This window comes from Rhodnius prolixus, unplaced genomic scaffold (genome assembly GCF_049639745.1).
Source record: "Rhodnius prolixus isolate KJV_2025 unplaced genomic scaffold, Rpr scaffold_22, whole genome shotgun sequence".
Lineage (NCBI taxonomy): Eukaryota > Metazoa > Arthropoda > Insecta > Hemiptera > Reduviidae > Rhodnius > Rhodnius prolixus.
This window is the reverse complement of record NW_027411617.1, coordinates 812,525-832,909: the sequence shown is the minus strand read 5'-3', so window position 1 is coordinate 832,909 and position 20,385 is coordinate 812,525. Positions and strand designations below refer to the sequence as shown.

Genomic DNA, 20,385 nt, shown 5'->3' with positions numbered 1-20,385 from the left:
ATCCTCTCATACCACAAAGGAGGGCTAAATCTTTTGATGTAATAAAGAGATTTAAGGTAATTCCATAATTGGTAATTACTCTTTTACAGAATAGATATTTTATTATTTGTTTAGATTGACAGGAATATAGTTTCTGTTTGTTTTCTCTGGACTTGGCACATTATTTTTGGGATTACAGTTGGATTAGTTAGAAATTAGTTTGGGTTGTGGTGAGACCAAGTGATGCTGCTGTAAACACTCACCAGCTTTTTCTTTAATCATTTATAGATCTTGTCCTCACTCCCTGAACCTCCATCCATCCAGCAATTAGGGCACTCAGGATAAAGTTTCTAATAATCTCGTCACTTCATTTAACTATTCATATTCCTATGAATAATAGTTAGTATATGTGCGAGTGAATGTTCGAGAGAGAGAGATGTAGATGCTAATCGCATTGCACTGATTACCGATCAGGGAACCGTTTTGTCACTTTCTTCCTGATTTGATTCTACGGTCGATTTGAGTCGAAAATGTGAGATGCCGATCTGATTCTGCCGCTGGTTTTGGCGGGATGTGTACTGAGGCGGGAACTGTAGTCCCGGAAGTGGAAGTGAAGAAAAAGATTTATCCTTGGCAAAGAAAAGTAAAGCAGGCGGTAGAAAGAGTCAGTGTTGGAGCTTACTGCGGAGTGGGGGTAAAGGGGAATTGGAGGGGGCCGCGTTGCACATCTCCACGTGCGCGCACTTTCTCACCGTCAGCCGCCGACGGGACAAGACGTTGGTATTTGGCGTGCCAGTTAGAACGAGATGGAAGAGTAGGCAGCGGGGCTGTGACGGAAGCAAAAGGAGCAAAAAAGGTTTCTACATTTTGAGAGAAAGAAAACAAGTAGCGGGGGCAGCTTACCGGAAGTAAAGACTTTTCTAACTTGGATAAAGTATTCTTAGGTGTGATGTATTTCAGTCATGATTCTCCGCAGAGAGTAGACCGCTGGCTGTTTGGGGCCCAGCACCGCCCCTGCTGTCACTTCTCCGCCTCAAGCACACAATTATATATATTTGTGAGTGTGTGTGAATGTGTAATGAAAAGAAGTGAACAAGACAAGATGGGTAGTAACACAGCCTCCATTCTCTTTCCTCGAAGGCAGCAAGCGGCTGTCCGCCTCTGACGGGATTCACATCTCACTTCCGGCCTTAAAGCCGGTCCTCGAGTCACTCTGTCTGTAAAGAACGCTCTTTTCTCTAAATCCAACTGACTCTCTCATTGAAGAGTTTGTCTATGGGTACAACCGATAAGTCCTTCCACTCGCCCCTCGTCTTTCGGTCGAGTTTTCTACTTTGGGTTCCACTGAATCACCGTTTCACGGCCTCATTAGTTCTCATTATTATATCGATTACTGGAGGTAATTACTTCGGTTGTTTGTGGGTAATCTGGGAGTTGGTGGAAGGTGGAATACATTTATTTGGTTGATCCTGTAAGAGGTCGGCGCATGCGGGAAATCCTAAATTGAAGGAGACAGATTATGAATGATGTGTATAAATTGAATCCGATTAATTGCGGTTCTCCAAGTATGAAGGCTCAAAGTAAGAAGTATGCGAGATCACGTATTCCATTATCAGAGGGAAGGGAGGCTTAGTAAGGCTGAACTAGGTATAAGGGTGGGCATGAGGAGGAGGTACATTCATTTTATTGCTATTTCATTAGATTTCTATTACTGGCTGGCGGTCCGTTAAGCCTCGGCAATTTATAGTTGGCTTCATTACGTCCTGCACAATCCTCTGTTACTGGAGTAATTACAACTCTGGCCGCCTGGAGCCGGAAAGTGCGGCTTACACTCTCTCCGGCACCACCTTCAAACTCTCCCGCTGCTCTTATTTCCTCTCTCTTAACGTTGGTAAAGTTGTCTGCCCACACTGACAGACGGAGCATTCCTGGGTCCCTCTTTTCTAGCATTTACAGTTGCCATAAACCAATAGGTAACTCTGCTTACTAACGACATACCAAATATCATGCTGAAAGAGGGAACCCTTCCTCCACCAGAAAACTGCCATGAAAGGAATTCTTACAGAAAAATAACTTGATAAAGGGATGTATTTACGTAAAAGAATGGTTTAACGAAGATTAGAGAGTATCTCAAGAGCGAGAGAGAGAGAGAGAGAGAGAGAAAACTGTCAACACCGTTCAGTGGCGCTTTTAGTTGGAGTTGCTAAACATGCTACAAGCAGAGCCAAAATATACACATAATGGCGCCCTAATTGGAACAAAGAACGTCAAAAACGAAGTAAAAAATTAAAAATATCAGCAATAATGACCAGCTAATTAGTAATTTCATGGATCTCAATCAAAATATTTACAGCAGAGATAGTTTATACATATTAGGTCGCTTTAGTTTGAAAAAAAGAACTTCAAAAACGGAAGGAAAATGAAGTACTCCCTTGACGTTAGTCGCTAGATTGGAATCGCCAAACGATTATAAAAAAATCGATAGAGAGCCTCTTTTAAAATTTTAAAATATTCAAAAAGAAAACTTTTTATAAACTGGTAGTCCCGGTAGAGATATCTAATAATTAGAATCAGATTTCTGGAGGTTCACGAACGTGTCATAAACTTTCTAGATTTATCTTTTTTTATGGATTCACACTTTTGCAAGTTTTGTTTTAACCACTTGAGTACTCGACAAAGCTAACCACTTGAGTACTCGACAAAGCACAATAGAGTGTTTCCATTACAACTCAAAATCGGAAATCTGCTTGGCTACAGTAGCTTCTTCTTTCGAAGTGTCTGTTTTCCTGCAATGTGTGGGACTCTGGAAGGCAGCTGTTACGGCCATCTACTATCAAATACAGATTACAAATACAGTCAGTTACGTGGTATTTGTCTATTTAGCCTAAGTATGGTAATCTTTTGTAACTGATTATTAAATTTAAAAAAAATAAAATAAAGTTGGGCTCCCTTAAGATGAGAATCAGCCGACGAAGACAGTGGTTCATTTTTTAGGCACACAGGCCAAGCAGTAGGTTTAGCAGACCGCTTCGATAGAGGAGGGTTTCTAAGAGGGATGCCAACTAGTTTAGTAATGGAAAGTGGAGAACCCCTTTAGATTGCAGGGTTCCCCTAGCACGATTAGGAACTTTCTCCACTTAGACCCTGCTCAATTCACCCTTCCACCTCTGGAAAATTCACCAACCTCTACAGCAGAAAGCTCGGAACTGGCTACACAGTTACTCTGGCTAGACTGCTTTCGCCAAGGGATTAGGCATCCCTTTCTCGATGCTGCCTGCCGCTGAGTTAATCCTATGTCCGTGACCGCAATAGACAAGTAGTTTTCCATGAGAACCAGTGTCGTTGTGGTGGTCTCCTACTATTGGAACCTACGGCCCTTTCATCCTGTGCCAGCTCCCAGATGAAGTGGTTAAACTGCCGAGGAGAAAAGCAACCCTACACACTCACCTCCGTCGCAACATGCATGCTCCCTCACTCACGCTTGCAATCTTTCTAACCCGGATGGAACTACGTAAAGGATTCGGCTTTTTAACTTAGTTTACCCTACTCCCTACCGATATATTTTTTCTGTGTCAATTAATAAAGATCTTTCAGTGCATGTAAAAAACATTTAAATGATAAAAATCATGAAAAGAACTGTTGATGACAAATGTTCCTTTAAGATCCATTAACTAGCATAGTTGCACCGACTATTCGCCATTAGCATAACTAGATGTGAGCCAGTCATTTTTGGGTTAAAGAAAGTAGTAAACAAAATCTGCAAAAATACAGTAAGTTTTTAGTTACTTAGTTTTAAAAAACAGTGCAGATAAGCTGTTGCACATCAAAGCTTTCATTTGATGCGCATCTAGCGGTAATGCACCCGCGACCCAAAAGAATGATGGGTGTGAGAACCCTCGTGGGACAGTAGATAGAGTTGCCTCTAAAGTGCAATCCTAGTGGAATGTACGAGTCTATCGAGTGTGTAATTAAATGAATTTTTGAAATTCTGAGTTCGGAGAAAATCACTCGCTGGTGGGCGGAAGCACCACTGAATACATTTTTCAATTTTTAAAAAAACTTAATTTACCCTAAATTTGGGGTATGGGTTGGATACAAACTTATTTTTTAAGGAAACTTCAATGGGATCGGTGAGCTTCCGGTGCCCAGAAAGAAGAAAGAGTTGTAACATTGAGAATGGTTAGCGGAAGTCGTTTGTGTCCATTAGAACATTCTCCCGGAAAAGGTCCCAGATTAAGCTAACCAAAGAACCTCCTCTCCCTTCATCTATATTTATTTTAGTCATATTTCCTCACAAATGGCTCCCATTATCGACCTAATATGAGACGAAACTATTACAGCAGAATATCTCGAACCAGCACACATAATATGCTAACTATATCACTTATGAATGGTAGATTGTGGTGAAAGTTGATTAGTTTTGACTAGTCGAAGGCATTCCAATTGATGGAACAGCGAGCGCACTGCTGGATTCAAAACAGATGGGTAGTTGTGTTGGTGCGCCGCTCACCTAGTTAGCGCTAGCGACGTGGCCGCTCTAACTGAATTTACAATTATGTCAATAACACAAGTGGATTTCTCTACCCCCCTCCCTCACCCCGCGCGCTGACAGTCATAATTTCAAACTTTACTAACCACTTAGCACACAGAGTAACGATTATCTACCATCATCTCACACAGACATTAGTACACACTTAGTTTTAAATGTAATCCATTTTGTATCCATACGTTTTTAAACATTGTTAGAGCATTAGATCGAAATACGCGGCCAATCTAATAGAAAAGTTTTCTCTCGCACGGCCGCAATACTTCCCTTTCTCCCAATAAGAGAAAGTCAAGATTCTGGATCGATCACAAATTTTTTCCCTCTCAATTTATGTATTTCATGTTTTTGAATCATATAATTTTTCTAAATAACAGTTGGAAGTATTATAAACCTTCGCTGCATTAAAGTGCGAAAGGAATCGTTACGGCTTAGTTCCGCTGGAAACGTATGAAGACAGTGATAGACTTAATGGTACCACTGACGAGTTAGTTGATTTCCTCTCGCGACTAAAAAGAAAATGGCAGAAAAGTTGCATCGCTGGTCTATTTATGTGAAGAACATTTTGTTGGCGAATGGTGTTCCAGTTGGACAAAATAACATTATTTTAACAGATGAAATGTCCAAATGCAAAGAGTAATAACAATGAAATTCTGATATAACATAATTTCCCACACTGTACCATTCACCGGATAACTGGCGTCATCCTCATGTAACGGTAGGGATTGTGATCTTCCAGACGAGTCAGGTGCCTGCTGCACTTAGGCTACAATTAGAGTGCGGCAGACAACTTTAATTAACTCTTTACTCTGTTGGCTTCAAAGCGTACCAGTGATTAACGTACAAGATCGTGATTAGTAGTGGCTCTAAAGGAAACCATTTCCACATCCGATCATTTAAATTTAATTTTTACTCACACACATACGAGTACACCAATCTACTGCCAACATTTTTGCTGGAAAATACGATTAGGCGGGAAACTTCTGTGAACAAGGATTCTGTCCAAAGATCCACATTAGTACGATGTACGTTTCTAGCTTTTACTTCTAAATCCTCATTTCTGTCTAACTCGCAGCTCTACTTTGATCGTACAAAGTGCACTTTGTGGGCACGTCCGGAGTTTGAGGAGAATGGTACCTGAAGGAAGTGTTTAGCAAAAGAAGGGCGACTGTTCACACCGGGTTCTCTCCCACTGTCCCGTTGTGGCAGTTAACAACATTTTTTCGCTTTCACCTCTGTTTAGTCTGCCGAAGATTTCCCAAAAAAAGAATTCCAAACGCAGAGGATCTCAATTAAATTTCAATCAATTTCATCGTAGCTACATGTTTAATCAAAAGATTGAAGGAATATTAGTGGGACTAATCTTTGAATATTGATGCGATATGAAGCGTGTGGAGCCTGTTGTCAATCCTAAACTGATTATCTAAATGGAGTTACAGCACGATCACCACACTACAACTGATGAATCATGTAATTGGAATTAAACCTATTCACCGGAAGTGAACATCATAGTCTACATGTAGGAGTTTCTTCTAGTTCAAACGCCATTGTCAAACTGTAAACAATTAAAATGAAGGTAGTGAGGGGCAGACGGGCCCTAATTCAAGTCAGTAATAGTAAGTGAACGTAGCAGGTTTTGAGGGAAGGTAATTACCTGCAAGTTACATGCCTGTAGTATCGGGGGTGGAATTCAAGCCAATCTCACAACAGAGCAATCACCGGGCGGCATCAGATGCTGGGTATCATCAAGCACGGTCTGTAGACAGCTGGCCGATAAAGATTTGTCCAGCAACACGGGAGTCTACTGTGTATAGTGTTGGCCAAGGAATTAGTTTAGTTGAGTGTAAAATTGTTTTGTCGGCCCTCTAAGCTGGCCAGGTGGTAGCATTGCGGCAGAGTCACTGTGGATATTGCCTTCGCGGTCTCCAGCAGATTGGACACATATTGCCTCTGTTTCCTCTCTCTATATATTTCTGTAGTTCTACATTTCTACTCAGGCCACCAACCAACCTCTTCTCTCAGCCTTCCATTTATTGTACTGGATTTCCATTCTCTTTGAAAACTGATTCACTAATTCATGATTATGTAATTAATAGTCAACTAGTTTCACGTAAATTAAAATTGTCATTTTGTGTGTTCGTGATCTACAGAACCTGTAAGTCTGCAAGCTACAAAACTCTAAACCTCTTGGGATTGTTCTCATTTGAGGAAACTACATTTAGTGAGTTTATCTACTTAATTTTCTCTCTGGCGCTTTTCACTTCTCATCACGCATGTAACTCCATACCCCACCACACCAAGTTCAACTGTGTAATATTGTTGGAAGAGAAAATTATTTTAGTTCGGCCTTTTCGAAGGAATATCACCCTTAGTTCGGTGTGACTGGAAAGAAAAATTACCATTTTTATGTTTTGTTGTATTCAAAAGCATTCGTTTCAATTATGTTTTATTATAATTTTCTAACATCTTCAATCTACCTTTATGTATTTCATTTTATGTTGTCAATAAATATATTTGTTTTCCCGGAAGTAATACTTTGTGTTTACCCCTCCTACCCTCCCTCTACCGCTCTCTTACATCACTAATTGCATGGCACATTAACTGCTGTGATCATTTTTTATGGTTATTGTTGTAAAAAATTGTGAACGGGTTTTTAAACTGCGTAAGATAATTTTTAAAAAACCAAGTTTATCTAACAAAATCAGCTGGAGTATGTTATGTATTCGCAGTTAAAGATGGTCTGGGATTTATTTTCTTTTATAGACTAGAATGAATTAGTTAGAGTATTGGCCGTTATTTTGTATCGATTTAGGGTGCATCGATTGGTGGCAATGTAGGTAAATTGTGTTGAAAGTTTGTTAGAGGGCTGTCGGGGGGCCGTTGGAACTGAGGCGGCGAAGGGGCGACCTAATTTGTATAAATTGTGACAGCACGGAGGGGCTGCGTGAATGTAAATATAAATAATTCAGACTGGAATTAAGTAGGCCGGGCGGTGAGGTGCGCACGTTTACATATTAATGTTACTAAATGAAACTTGTAAAGATTTACAAGCATATTTCGGTCTAATTGAAAGCAGATGCCGTCTCACACTCACACAGCACTTCCTCCCAGCGCCGCTTTGTCCTTCCTCCTTAATCTTGGTTCTTTTCCTTTCTCTTTAGTTTCCATTTCTCCCAACACCTGTAACCCTTTATCTCAGCCTGCGCAGTAGTGTTCGGCTTTGCGCTCATGAGATAGGAATCAGTCTATGATCTATTCATTACAAGGTCTTTACATTTTTTACAAATTTTTGGAATCAATTCAGAGTCTTAATTTAAATAGCTCTTAATCAGTTGAAACAAAATTGGATTTCTCGTCACCAATAATCAATAATTAGCAATAACTTCTTTTTCCGATCAAGTGCGCCCGTATTAGGCAATCATATTGGCCATTTCGGCACTTTTAGGAACATCTTAACTTTGCTTCTAGTGTCTGCTCAATCCTTTATGGCGAAATGCGCTCACCAGATCCAGTACGCAATATTCAGAATTAGAATATTCGGAAGTAGAATTTTTATACAAATCAGTTTTGTGATTTTTGAGCGGAAGTGCCACTTTCCTCAATATATTTTTTGCTTTTTTTACTAATTTTTACTTCCTCTTTATCCCTGGAAGAGGCAGTATTGCGATCGTATCAAATTTCAAAAAATAAGTTATCCCCGGAAATATATTCTGAGCCCGCTAAGTCAGCGAAATATTCTCTGCCGACGGTCTTTTTTGTAGGTATGGACTTAGTAAAAAGCCGCGAAAAACTCAAAATGGTATGCCGTTTGTACATCTTCTGATGCTGGGATTTTAGACGACATTCATCGAGAGGAACGTTACAGAAGCGCTTTTCAGTTTTCTAGATTTTCTCAAAAATGGCGGAAAAGATTTTCATTTATTTTTGTAAAAAGTAAAAAAGCGAAGCTGGACGAAAATTTATGGATTAGAACTTAGAGAATCGTAAGCAAGAGGAATCTCTTTTCAGTTTGTCATACATTTTTTTAATTGCTTTATTAAGGTACATTTTATTATCGCCAACGAACTTAAAGTGCCAAACTCATTAAAACTTATGCCAAAACTCATTAGAAGTTTACCTGGCTTAGTTAATAGACATGCCATATTTTTACGTGCATATTAATTACGTCACCGTGTGAAGCCCCCTTCTTCTAATCATCCCTAGTTCATATCTTATGATCAGAATCATATTATTTCCTAAATTTCGAGTTCTCAATGCGCGCATCAAGAAGTACACGTTTAATTTGAAACATTTTTAAAGAGAACATGACTTCTTCGATGGTGCTGGTTAGGTCTCTCTAACGTGCCGTTTCCATACATAGTGTGCCCTTATCACCTTTTTTTTTTATATCTAATAAAAATCAAATGTGGAACCAAAAATTTAAGATTAAGGAAAAAGTCCGTACAATTATTTTTTAAGTTTGAAATGCAAATTGTAATTCGCTAGAAAATTCTTGAATCTCCTCTAAATTTGTTTAACACAGAGTAACGAAGTGCGTCTGTTTGTTCTGTACTTGGGCATGGCTTCCGAAACACTTACCAATTTCGCCTGGAGTTTCCGGTCAGAGAAGAACTGCTCTAGTAAGGCTAAGGAGAGCCAGTAACATGCTGCTTACTTCAATAGAGTCATTGCCATTGCTATGCGATGTTTTGACTTCAAAGTTCCCAAGAAAGTTACTTAAGTAATGAGCAGTAAGAGAAAGTTTCCCAGAAAGTTAGTAATTGTAATTTTGTATTACTTAGCGGTTACTTCCGGAGCCACTGCTTTCTAAGTAGTGAGTGAAGGTTTCGTTTTTGCGAAGATTTCACAACACAAGTGCTTTGCTAATCACAAAGTCGGACACACTTCATCTGAATCCAGCAATTAACTGCTTTTCTATTTCACTTTTTATCAGTTTCTTTGTGCAGGATTGACTTCCTCTCCTTGTGCAGGTGTTCGCTAAACTGATAAACGATATAAACTAATGACGTAACAGCAGTATGAGGAGTAGGGGCAAAGCAAAGCCTTTGTTTACATGAGACTAAACAGTGTTGACTTGATTAGCATGACACGTTACCCTTGCTTTGTACGGCTCTGTCATGGAGGCGGTCTGCGCCCCCACCTTCATCGCCTTCTGCTACAAAGAAAGTCTGTGTCAGGCTGGAAACCAATTAGCCCCGGATTTACTGCTCTAACTACATTTTCCTCACTGTCCGCACCCTTTACTAGCTGCCCTTTGCCCTCTGCTCCTCCAGCAAGTTTATCTTGCTTTTTGTTTAATGAATATACTCCGTCAGGCGTGAATACTTAATCAAATTTATATAACAATCTTCTTCATCGGCACAAAAGACACGGAATTGACACTTTTAGAACGAAACCACTCTAGGCCTCTTCACACTCACGCTGCAGGGCGATTGACCCAGTGTTGGTGAGTTTCTTCGTTTGATGGTCCAAGTAAAGTCACATATATTTGTTCTTTAGGCCCCAGCTGATCTCCACACACTTACTTAAAAGTAATTCAAACTGAACCTACCTACCCAAATCTTCGTAATATATTTGTCTAGAATTGTACACTCGGTACAGTCAGTCAAAGCAAAATAAGAGGTGAGGAAGAACGTGGAGAACCGGAAGAGTAAAACCAACCAGATGACACTCTCTAGAATCTTTGGCCAGCCCGCAGGAATCTTGGGGATGGTCGGCGCGGTGGATGGAAGGATTAGAGAGTGAGCAGTCTGGAGAGTTGTTAAAAAGAGCTGTTGTGATCGCCATGAAGAATACTGTTTGTGACGTCGAACTGAAACTTAAACTGTAGGGTTCGGGTCTAACCAAAATACTTTTCTAATGTAATTAACATTGCTGTTGTTCATTTTTGTATTAATTTTACAAAACGCAGTTTTATGCAGTTTTTGTTCGATGCACCAATATAGGGCGCTTTAAGAGCAAACCAAGTCAATTTAAGAATTGGGATGGGGTTAACATTAGATTTAGTTTTTATCTGAATGGAAAACGCCACGGATCACTTTCACAGATTGTGGACTTAAGTGAACATGGTTGGAGCCATTCCAGGGACATGAAATTCTTTAAAAAAAGGGACTCCGGCGACCACAAATTATATTTTTTGAGTGAAAAGAAACTTTGGAAAAGTGTTATCACGATTGCAGAGACTTGGGAACAGTCAGAGAAAGTGTTGCATACGAACTGGAGTATTCTACTGGAGTATCTACTGGAGTATTCTACTGGTGTATCTACTGGAGTATATCTAGTTTAATATGTATAATGATTTAGGCGGCAAAGAGGCCCTAAAGTTGAGTTTGCTGCTAAAGTTGAGACTTGAGTTGGGTAGGGAGGACTGAGAAGGATGAGGGAAGAAAGAGTGTTGGTAAATGTTAGAATAGATGGACGTGTGATGAGGCAGGGTGTGGACCCACATTGAGGTGTGGGTAAGGGCGAAGTTTATGCATAAACAAGTCGCGAATGTGCGCTTGTGCTTGACAAAAGTGGGTTCTTAGTTTAGTTTGAGCAATTGTGAGGACGTGGAAGCGGCCCAGAAATGTAACGTTGGCGTGGCAGACGGTGCCGCCTCCAGCACCACCGTACAGGCACACCATCCCCAGTGCAGTTCACACTCCTTACCCTACCCAACACTCCAACTTTTATAATAGTTCTCATTTAAATTAAATAGCTGAACCGATCTAAACTTCCCACTCCATCAATGCTCAAATTTGTATCTTTTTTTGGGTCTACTGCCGTTCCCATTATTTGAGGTTTTGATCGAAATTCGTGTACCGAAAATGGACTTTGCCGATGAGATTTTTAGGGCTTTCCGCCCAATTTTTAATATTCATCGATAGTAAAAAAAATAGGCGTTTCATTGGTGTTCCGTTTTGCTTTAATTTGTGCAACACAAAACATTGGTCTTATAATGGTAAGAATACGAGTAAGTATGAAAATTTATCTTTTAATTTTTGCTTCGCACTTTTTGATATTAAAAATTAGATTTAATGCAGCTCTCCAGTCGACATTGCACCTACTAATGCACATTTCAATCGATATTATGTACTATTACGCGAGCTGATCAAATTGAAAAAAATAAAATAAATATAGTAGTAAGTAATCGCCTATTTTTCCAGGCGGGCTTTACGTCCAACTACCAAATTAGATGTCGTGGACGGAGGCGACTAGCCAACATACTTTACTATAAATTTCTTTTATTAACCAGGCCTAGACCGGGAATCGAACCCAGAAGCCAATACATATTAGCTTTACAGGTCTCGCCTCTAACCCCTCGGCTACCGTGGCGCCCCAAATAAAAGAAACATAAGAAATATAAAGTCTACTCATAATATTTTTAGATAATTACTAATGAGATGCTGGAGGCTGCTAAGGCGAAATGAACAACTTAATATCCAATTGGAACCAATTTTGGAAAGGAAGGAGTCCTCTATAGAAATATTTAAGCGGTTATTAACGAGATATTGAAGGTTGAATTTAAAATTCCATAGAAGCTAATAACAGATTGCAATTTTATTGTGCTTGTCTAATTTAACATCAAGCAACTGAATAGCATTTTGCACCCAATTTGATTGTTTTCCAATCAGCCGCAAGTGTAGATATCCACCACTTCGAAGTGAGGTTTGTCCCTTCATCAAATCCTAACCCCTACAATCCACTGTGGATGTAAGGATGGTCGTCTAGCGGGCGGTAGAGGTTAGATTGATGACTTCGGCTCTAAACGGCCGTTTCACTCTGATGTCTGGTATTCCTCTAGAACATGAGTAGTGTTTGTATTTGGCCCCTGTGAGGAGATCTAAAATGAGAGGAAGTGATGTCACCCCAGTTTTGTTTAGCTGGCAGTGTTATCATGCTGATTTAGAGCATAAACACTGCGACTGCCTTAGGGAGCAAAAATTTAATCATTTCTGGATCAAGTATCTCTACATTTGGTCTCTTATATATTACATATAATAAAGTAAGCATGATAATTACTTCAGTTATCTGGGAATACCAATGCGAAGAGTGGTAGGGCAGCCTCTAGATGCCAAGAAGAAGTCAATACCTTTAGCAAAGAAAGAACATAACAGAAACTAATAATTGTTAAAGATAGAAGTATACCGTCCTTATAACCGGATTGACTGGGATGGCTGTGTGTGAGTGCGGAGGAGAGTATCGGAAATGGATAGTGGATAAAAACTAATTTAAGTCAGTTGCTGCTTAACTAGAGCAGAACTTAGCTGGAGGGCGGGATGTGTGAGCATTGAGGGACTTTGCAGCCTTGTTAAGCGCAGGAACCCTACCTTCAGTTGCCTTGTGCGCGCACAAGTCCCTAACAACACAACTTACCTCAAACACATTCTTTATATTCTAAAGGCAGACTCCGAGCCACCATGTCTCATTCCCTCTTCCAACAGCGAGAACGCCTGATTGATCCAACTAAGATTAATTACTTTTCTTGATCTCCCGCCTGTCTCTGCTTCTTGATCTCCACTCGCAAACATTCGCGCTACCACCTCCTCACCAGTTCGTGCTTGCAGGGGCGGAGGGTAATCTCCTCTACTATTAACAACGTTTACTAACAACAAATTAACAACTTACCTCACTTGTTGTTGTAAGTTCAGATTGTGCGCGTCGCTCTCTCTCTACTACAATACCACACAAAGATTGATGATTAATCCATCAACAAGATTTAGATTTAGCTTGTTTGGTGAAGTACCCAACTTTAAGGACGTGTCTAACACAGTTCCAATTTGCCCCCGCCAACGCTTTCTCTGTTCAAGGTTACGTCCTTCTTACACATTAACTTCTTAGTTTACTTTCTACAAACAAAAGATGAGGGATGAGACGTCATCCATTTCTCCTACAATTAAGATGCGCAATCCAAACAAAAACGCACACAAACAGCAGATTTAGAATCTAGAACACTGACGAACTGGTAAATCGCACGGATTTCAACGACGAAAGATTCGAGCCCTAAACAGTTTTTCCTAATTAGTTCACAAAAGAACAGTCTGTCATTCACCTGCAATCTTACATAAATCTTCCACGGCCACGGATATTTAAAATCGTTCTGACAGAACCTAAAGGCCATGTAGCAGGATTACTACCCGGGACATATTGTGCATTAACTCAAGTATGAGTGCTTGGCGTCTTCGTAGCAGCAGTTAGAATAACTCTTTAAAATGTGAGTCAGTAACTAAATACATGCATTTCACTATAATCGTAAAGAACACGTCAGCAATAATTTGCTGGGTATCAGGAGTGCAGTTAGCTGGAAAACCGCATATACTCCATTTTCCCTGGGATCCTCAAAGATGGTAATGTCGGTGAATACTCGCCTACGAGGAGGCGTCATCATCTCAATACTTTCCAGAAAGAAAGGTTATCATGTAGCGTAGCAGGGAGGGGGTAGCTAATAAAAGGAAGTGGTCAATTGTAGGATATGTTGCGTTGACATAGCGACAAATCGGTAGTTTAGTCTGGCTGTTTCATGAATGTTGCATGCTATTGGTTGATGCTTTCACTTGGGTATGTCCTGATTTCATTGTGACTAGTGGATACGCACACCAAGCCAGGAAGTGGAGAAACCGCGGTAAAAAGAAATAGAAAGAATAAAAAACAAAACCAATCCAGAGGAAGCACTTAGTTAGTGGTTTGGTCAGAGACAAAGCTGGCAGTTAGCAGGTCCGTAACATCGCCAATTGACTGGAAACAGTGCACTGGGTCTTCTGCAGAAGGGACTCCAAAACAGAACGAGAAGCACCGAACAATAAGAGTGCCCGGCATTAAGCGATGAATACGTGATTGAGATGCACCTGATATTTTGTTTTTGTTTACGCTGGGCATCGAAAAGATTCTAAATAAAATATTCGCATTTTAAACATTGAAAATAACATCCATTCTGCTAGGCGCATCAACATCTGAGGTTATTGGCACCCGAAGCTTTTTTCAGTGCAATGCCGGCCTCCGTTACAGACAACACTCTCCATCCCCCGACAGTGAGCTGTAAGTAGCTCCCAGGAAGAGAAAATCTAAGGGTTGCGTTGGAATCCAGTATTCGCTAATTCAATTGTTATTGTTGAGTTTGTAATTAGTGTTATTTTCGTAAACAATTATTGTGCTGTTTACAATCACTCACCATCATTAATTAATTAAATGGAATATCCGGATGCAAAAGCTCCACTCGCTTGCACCAATCCAACCAGGCGATAGGAGTTTAGTTGGTAAGATTGGACAGCGTTCGGCTATAACTCTCAACTATACTAGAGTGATGTTGCACATATGTGTATATAACATTTACATCAGATATTGATTTAGTACAAGTATTCGTACGATGTCGCACGCACAGTTTGTGTTCGTGAGTGGACAAAGTAGGAAATAGCACACAAAGGTTCAAATGAAGTCGATAAAAATTCTTGGAATACCGTCCGCAGTCACTGTAATAGTATTTGTGGCTAAAAATGGGGGAAACCTGCACAGGAGTGAGTGGATATGGCTACCAAAGGGGGGAGATCTGCACATTTGCCTTGCGCCCTGTCTCTCAGTAAAATTTTGGAAGCGGCCCAGTAAATATAGTATGATTTCAAATGAATTTACTCTGTTTTTTTTTTTGACGTTTCCAAGGGTTGTGAACGTGAATATTTTCGATTTAGAAGAAATACCCGTTGTGAGGCCCATTCACTCATAGGGTTCCCCATTTGGTCCTTAAGTGCGGCTACTTTACTTAAGACCCTTTCGGGCGAAAACAACCAACTAAGCCAACAGAGATGTTCGAAGGTCTTGGAGAAGCTCAATTGACCAACAATCTTTCAGTTACTTTCAAGAAAGTTTAATCACTTAAACTGCTGAAAGAAAACGTCGTGTGAGTGTTATGTTTTGTTTCACTTCCTGACATTTTTTGAGTGGGAAGTCTTGCGACCGAGTCAATTTTTTGAAATTAGGCTTTCTCGAGAAAGGAATGGATTCACGCATATGGCGACAAGCGTTGAAAAGATCTGAATTTGAGTTGAATGACTCCGTTACTTATTCTCGGCCGTGTTGGCCAAAGCACGTTCATCTGGAATTATTTTCCCTGCGTCTTAACGCCAACTTTTTAAATATAAAGTATTTAATAAGGAAATTCATCTAAAAAGTGTAATTAGCTTTGAAGTGAAATTAGTTCCAAGATAAGAATTCTATAGCGGCGGGCGGCCATTTTAAGTTTTATCCAAAGGAAACGAAAGGCGAGGAAGGTTTATCTTTAGAAGCGGAAAAAGGGTGAGAAAGACAGAACGACTTAATGTCAGGGTGTGTAAGTCATTAGAAAAGTCATTTAATTTTCCTCCATAGTTGGAGAAATTCATTTTCCTTGAAAAGAGCCCGGCGGTGACCGCACGAGCTGATGGTTTGTTCTGACATTTCTGCAAGGGTGGGGTAAGGAAGAGACAAGACATTTCTGTTATTTAATGAAATTGTGAGAGTTTGGGATTGTACTAACCTGAACGCGAATCTGGTCGGAACACAACACTCGCATCTACAATTATCTTTGTTTAAAACTGTGGGGGCGGCCATTTTGTTTTCTCTTCTGAAGATAAAAATTATAGCTTTGTAAGAAAAAGTTAAAATGCCTTCGGCATTCAGCGACAAAGGGAAGGAGAACAAAAGAGAAGGTGAAGTTAAGATCGTAGCGCTGCTGTTAAACGTGTTCATCCCCTTAAGGATGACCATTCAGCCATCTTTGTCGCTTTTGCAGCGATTATTGCAATCACTGAACCACCTAGTAACTAGCCCCTGGAATAAACTGCTTCGAAAAGTTATGCTGACTTTCTTCAGAATGATAACAGAACATGATTACCGCAGAGCCAGCTTCACACTTTGCAGTTGTGAGGACGGGGACAATGGTGGCATCGCACTTCTGTATAGATATGCAAGATGTAGTCGCTGACAATGTGTCCAACGCGATTGAAGAGGCGGCTGCCTGATGACAGGAATTACTATGACTCTAGAGCTGGTATAAGGATAATGTAAGATGATTTGAATTTTGGTGTGGCAACAATATTAGTGTGAAAAGGAGGAAGAAACGGTAACCATATATTACTAAAAAAGTGGATGTACGAGGTTAAAAAAACAAAAAGTGATATATACGTATTATAGAAGATAAAAGTAATAGAATAAGTTGTAAAAACTTGTAATAGATGTACGAGGTAGGTTTGAAGGTGAGTGCTCTCCGACTAGTAAAAATAGCGAAGTTAGTTAGGTTATCAGTGAGGTTATAGAAATAGTATGGTTATTGCAATAATGGTTAACTATATCAATTTTAGGTCCGTCAATTTTAGCAATTTTGAATAGAAACATGTGCCTTTGGACGGAGAGCACAAAACTCATGAAGCGGAGTTAGTTGAGAGTCCGAGATATGAATGAGGGGAAAGCTTCTGAAAGGGTAGGAGAACGGCAGAAAGCCGGAAGACATTCACAGAAGAGTTTAAAATATCCAATGTTAGCGGATAGGACAGACATCCTGTCAGTCTCTTGGAGAGGTGTGTACAATGAGAACCTATCAGAGCCACTCCCCTGCATGAAGTCTCGCAAATGTTTTATCTAATAGGCGCTCAGTAACTACAATTATCTTAGCTATTATCTTAAGCTGTTCTTTTTTACAGCCATTACTTAAAGCGTTTTCCTCTATTCTTAGTTTCCAGGGCTTACTATGGGAACTCAAGAGCATCCTCCCATTCTCTCATAATACCTCATGCTTATGACTTTTATTTTCATCAGATATCGCCAAGTACATAGCAATAAGAACTACCACCATTCCATCTTGTGCAGGCAAGAGTGTCTGAGAGATGTTTTTCGGCAGCCGACCTTTCTGTTCATCCCCAAACCCCTAGATTCCCTCTTTTATCTCAGGAGGCAAAGTTCAAAAGAAAAAGAGCCAAGATAAATGAACAGAAATGTGAAAACATTTCTTTTAATCTCCTGAAAATCAGCTGTACTCCAATAGAATTCTCCAAAAATGAGGTGGATGGTTATTGTTAATAAGATAATTAGTTGGCGAGTTAATTGATTGAGTGAATGTAGGGCGCGACTGGTGGGAGCCAGCGGTCTGGCTCGCCCTCCGATTTAGCCGGTCAGGGATGAATAATGATCCTGCGTGACTGGAAGCTTCTCTTGGCCCTTATCAAGCCTATCTGATACACCGGCTCCCTAATGTTAGCTCTACACCGTCGCCCAACTCCCGCAGGGTGTGCTTCTGCAGACGAAAAGCACCAACAGCGCCGAGAGGTTGGATTTTAAGTTTTAAACTGATACCTTCTACTGTGTGTTGTCGGCCCTTGGTTCCGTTAATTTACAGAGAAATATAATACCCTAATGTTGTAGCAAAAAGGGTTTACCTAGAGTTCACTGGGTAGGTTTTTAAAGGGTTTGCTCTGTGTGAGTGCGCATGGAGGAATAAAATTAGTAGCAGATACGGCCGGTAGGTAACTGTAGGCCAGGTTACTAACCACCTGGGGTGTAACAGCGCAATCTATACTCTCTCTGTTCAAATATATATACCGTTGTGTGTATGTGTGTGTGTGTTTATTACTGCTCCTTTGTGTTAAGTATAATAACTCAATTAGAAGGATTATATATCTCATACACCTTTACCTAAAGCGCGGTATCCATATTATAAATCTTCATCCACAAAGGCGCTTTGCTAACAAAATCCAGAGCCTGTATTACTTTTTTACAGCCACTGCCTCCTAACTCTGCCAGAAAATCCAGTATTTATTCTTAATGCAACATCCTTGCTGTTCAATACAAAAGTAATTGACGCAACTATATTGAAACATTACAGAGGACATTCTTCTCTTAAGAAAAAACTATCGTGGGAAAGCATATTAGGGCCGACATCAGTGAAATCAAATATTCATCCCATTAAGAGCACTTCTGGTGAAGGGGGAGGGTGATTCCACTTTCCATGGCGGGATATGGGCCTTATTTTCACTTATATTCACGTTGTTAGGGTTAAATATAGCTACAAAATACCGAGTTTTAACGCAATCCCTCAACCAAAAGAATCAATTCACTGATGGACTTTTTTGATTCTTTGGAAAATGGTACCTTTATGGAAACAAAGCGATGATGAAACTGCTGCTTTAAAAGACGTGTGAGTATCCACGCGGCCCGAAAGGTCATTATTCTTAGCTTTCTCACATTCCAGGTTTTAGTCTAGAATTTTTCGTGTTTTTTGTGCTAGATAGAATAGTTCTCACCTCTATTGATGGTGATATGTTTGGATTGTTCACAGAAGTATGATCCAAAGCGTGACGCAAGACCAGCCGGATCCAGATTTCATAAAAATGTTCGTGGGCCAAGTTCCTCGGAGTATGGACGAAGTAGAGCTTACAAAAATGTTCTCTGAATTCGGAAGAGTTCACCAAATCAACGTACTCAGGGATAAAGTTACTGGCCAGAGTAAAGGTGAGTTCCAATTTGATTTTTTTTAAATAATTTTGAATTTAAAAATATTTGAGAAGGTGAAACCTTCAATAGTGGCTCCTAGAGATCATCCAAACAAAGTGAAGAGTTTTGAAAAGGATCGTGAATATAAAGGGCTTTATTATAAAGATTCCTATTTTTAAATCCCTGTTACATTTCGTGATCTCTGTGATGTGATCTATCCCTACCTTCAACGTGAAGTATTTCCATGTGCAACTGCAAACAGGTATCTGGAATTTTAAAAATAAGAAGTCCTGAAATATACGAGTATATATTGCATTATTATTTTTCAATTTCTATGTATTGTAATGAGATAGAGTAGTGGAGAACAACTACCCCAATATAAGAGCTCCACAGTTCGATGGAATAAATTCTAAATTAATAACCTGCTATGAGCGTACAAAGTGAATTTTATGAACTCCTGTTAGAAGAACCGGGTAGTTGTGTTTTGAAGTGGTAGTGTACGGAGTTAATGGAATAACAGAACACCAATTGTGTCCACTCTGTGTGCGTTTGTGAGCATTGAACACAAACGACTGTGTAATAGAATCTTGCCAGTTGTGATGTTCCGTTTTTATCGCCCCAGACAAAGCAATCTAAGAAAGCTGTGAGACTGCCGGAAGGGCGAAGGGTGAACTAGTGACTACCCCAGTATGCGTGCTTTTCCTTTTGTATAATTCCTCTTTATTGGCTCTAGAGCCGACTGCAGAATGAAGGGCTCTCGGAGTATCTATAGTTTGGCTAAAAGCTGGGTGACACGAACCTAGACCCGGAACGTGGCAGCCCTCAGCCGAGTTGAGTTTGTAAAATTTATAGAAATGCGTCCTTAAGAAATTAAAGGTGCGCACCTCCCTCGGACTTTGCGCTCTTTATTACATTTTTATTTCAGGTGAGGAGGGGGTTGCCACAGGGTCAAGTTTACGAAATTCGAGTTTTCGTCGGCCTCTGCAAACATCTCAAACTTGTTACCGCTACCCCAACTGTTACTTGGCCAGCAATTTCCTCCTTCTAAACTCTCTGCAGACTCCTTCATTGTCTTCAGGCTCCCAATTTTGAATACTTATTTACTTTTTTGCTATTTATTAAAATACATATTATATTATATAAATAAAAATTACTTGAAGTGTTCTGAAAATAACTAGATAATAACTAAATTGTTCATTTTAGATTATTCAAATACAGAAAAGAGAGCCCGAAAATACTTGGCGAGAAGAAGACAGATCGTATCTTTCCCTATTGGCTGTGAACCCCTAGGTTGGAATAAACGGCAGGCTGGAGTAGAGGGAGCAATTTCGTCTGTTTAAGCGCACAATAGATGCATGAAGGTTCCCCACCCAAACAGAAGAACTAGGTGTAAAGTTCCAAGTTGAGACTTGTGTAAAGTTTATAAA

At 40.0% G+C, this 20,385-nt stretch overlaps 1 protein-coding gene across 19 annotated transcripts in view; it reads left to right on the top strand.

Annotated features, from left to right (window-relative positions):
- The window catches only part of LOC141457520 (CUGBP Elav-like family member 1-A), a 585,923-nt gene that overhangs the window by 407,114 nt on the left and 158,424 nt on the right, over positions 1–20,385 (top strand). For all 19 annotated transcript variants that reach the window (XM_074134630.1, XM_074134647.1, XM_074134641.1 and 16 more), the window contains one exon: positions 18,804–18,976. In XM_074134630.1, coding sequence (XP_073990731.1) covers positions 18,804–18,976 — 173 coding nt within the window. The remainder of the gene's footprint in view (positions 1–18,803; positions 18,977–20,385) is intronic.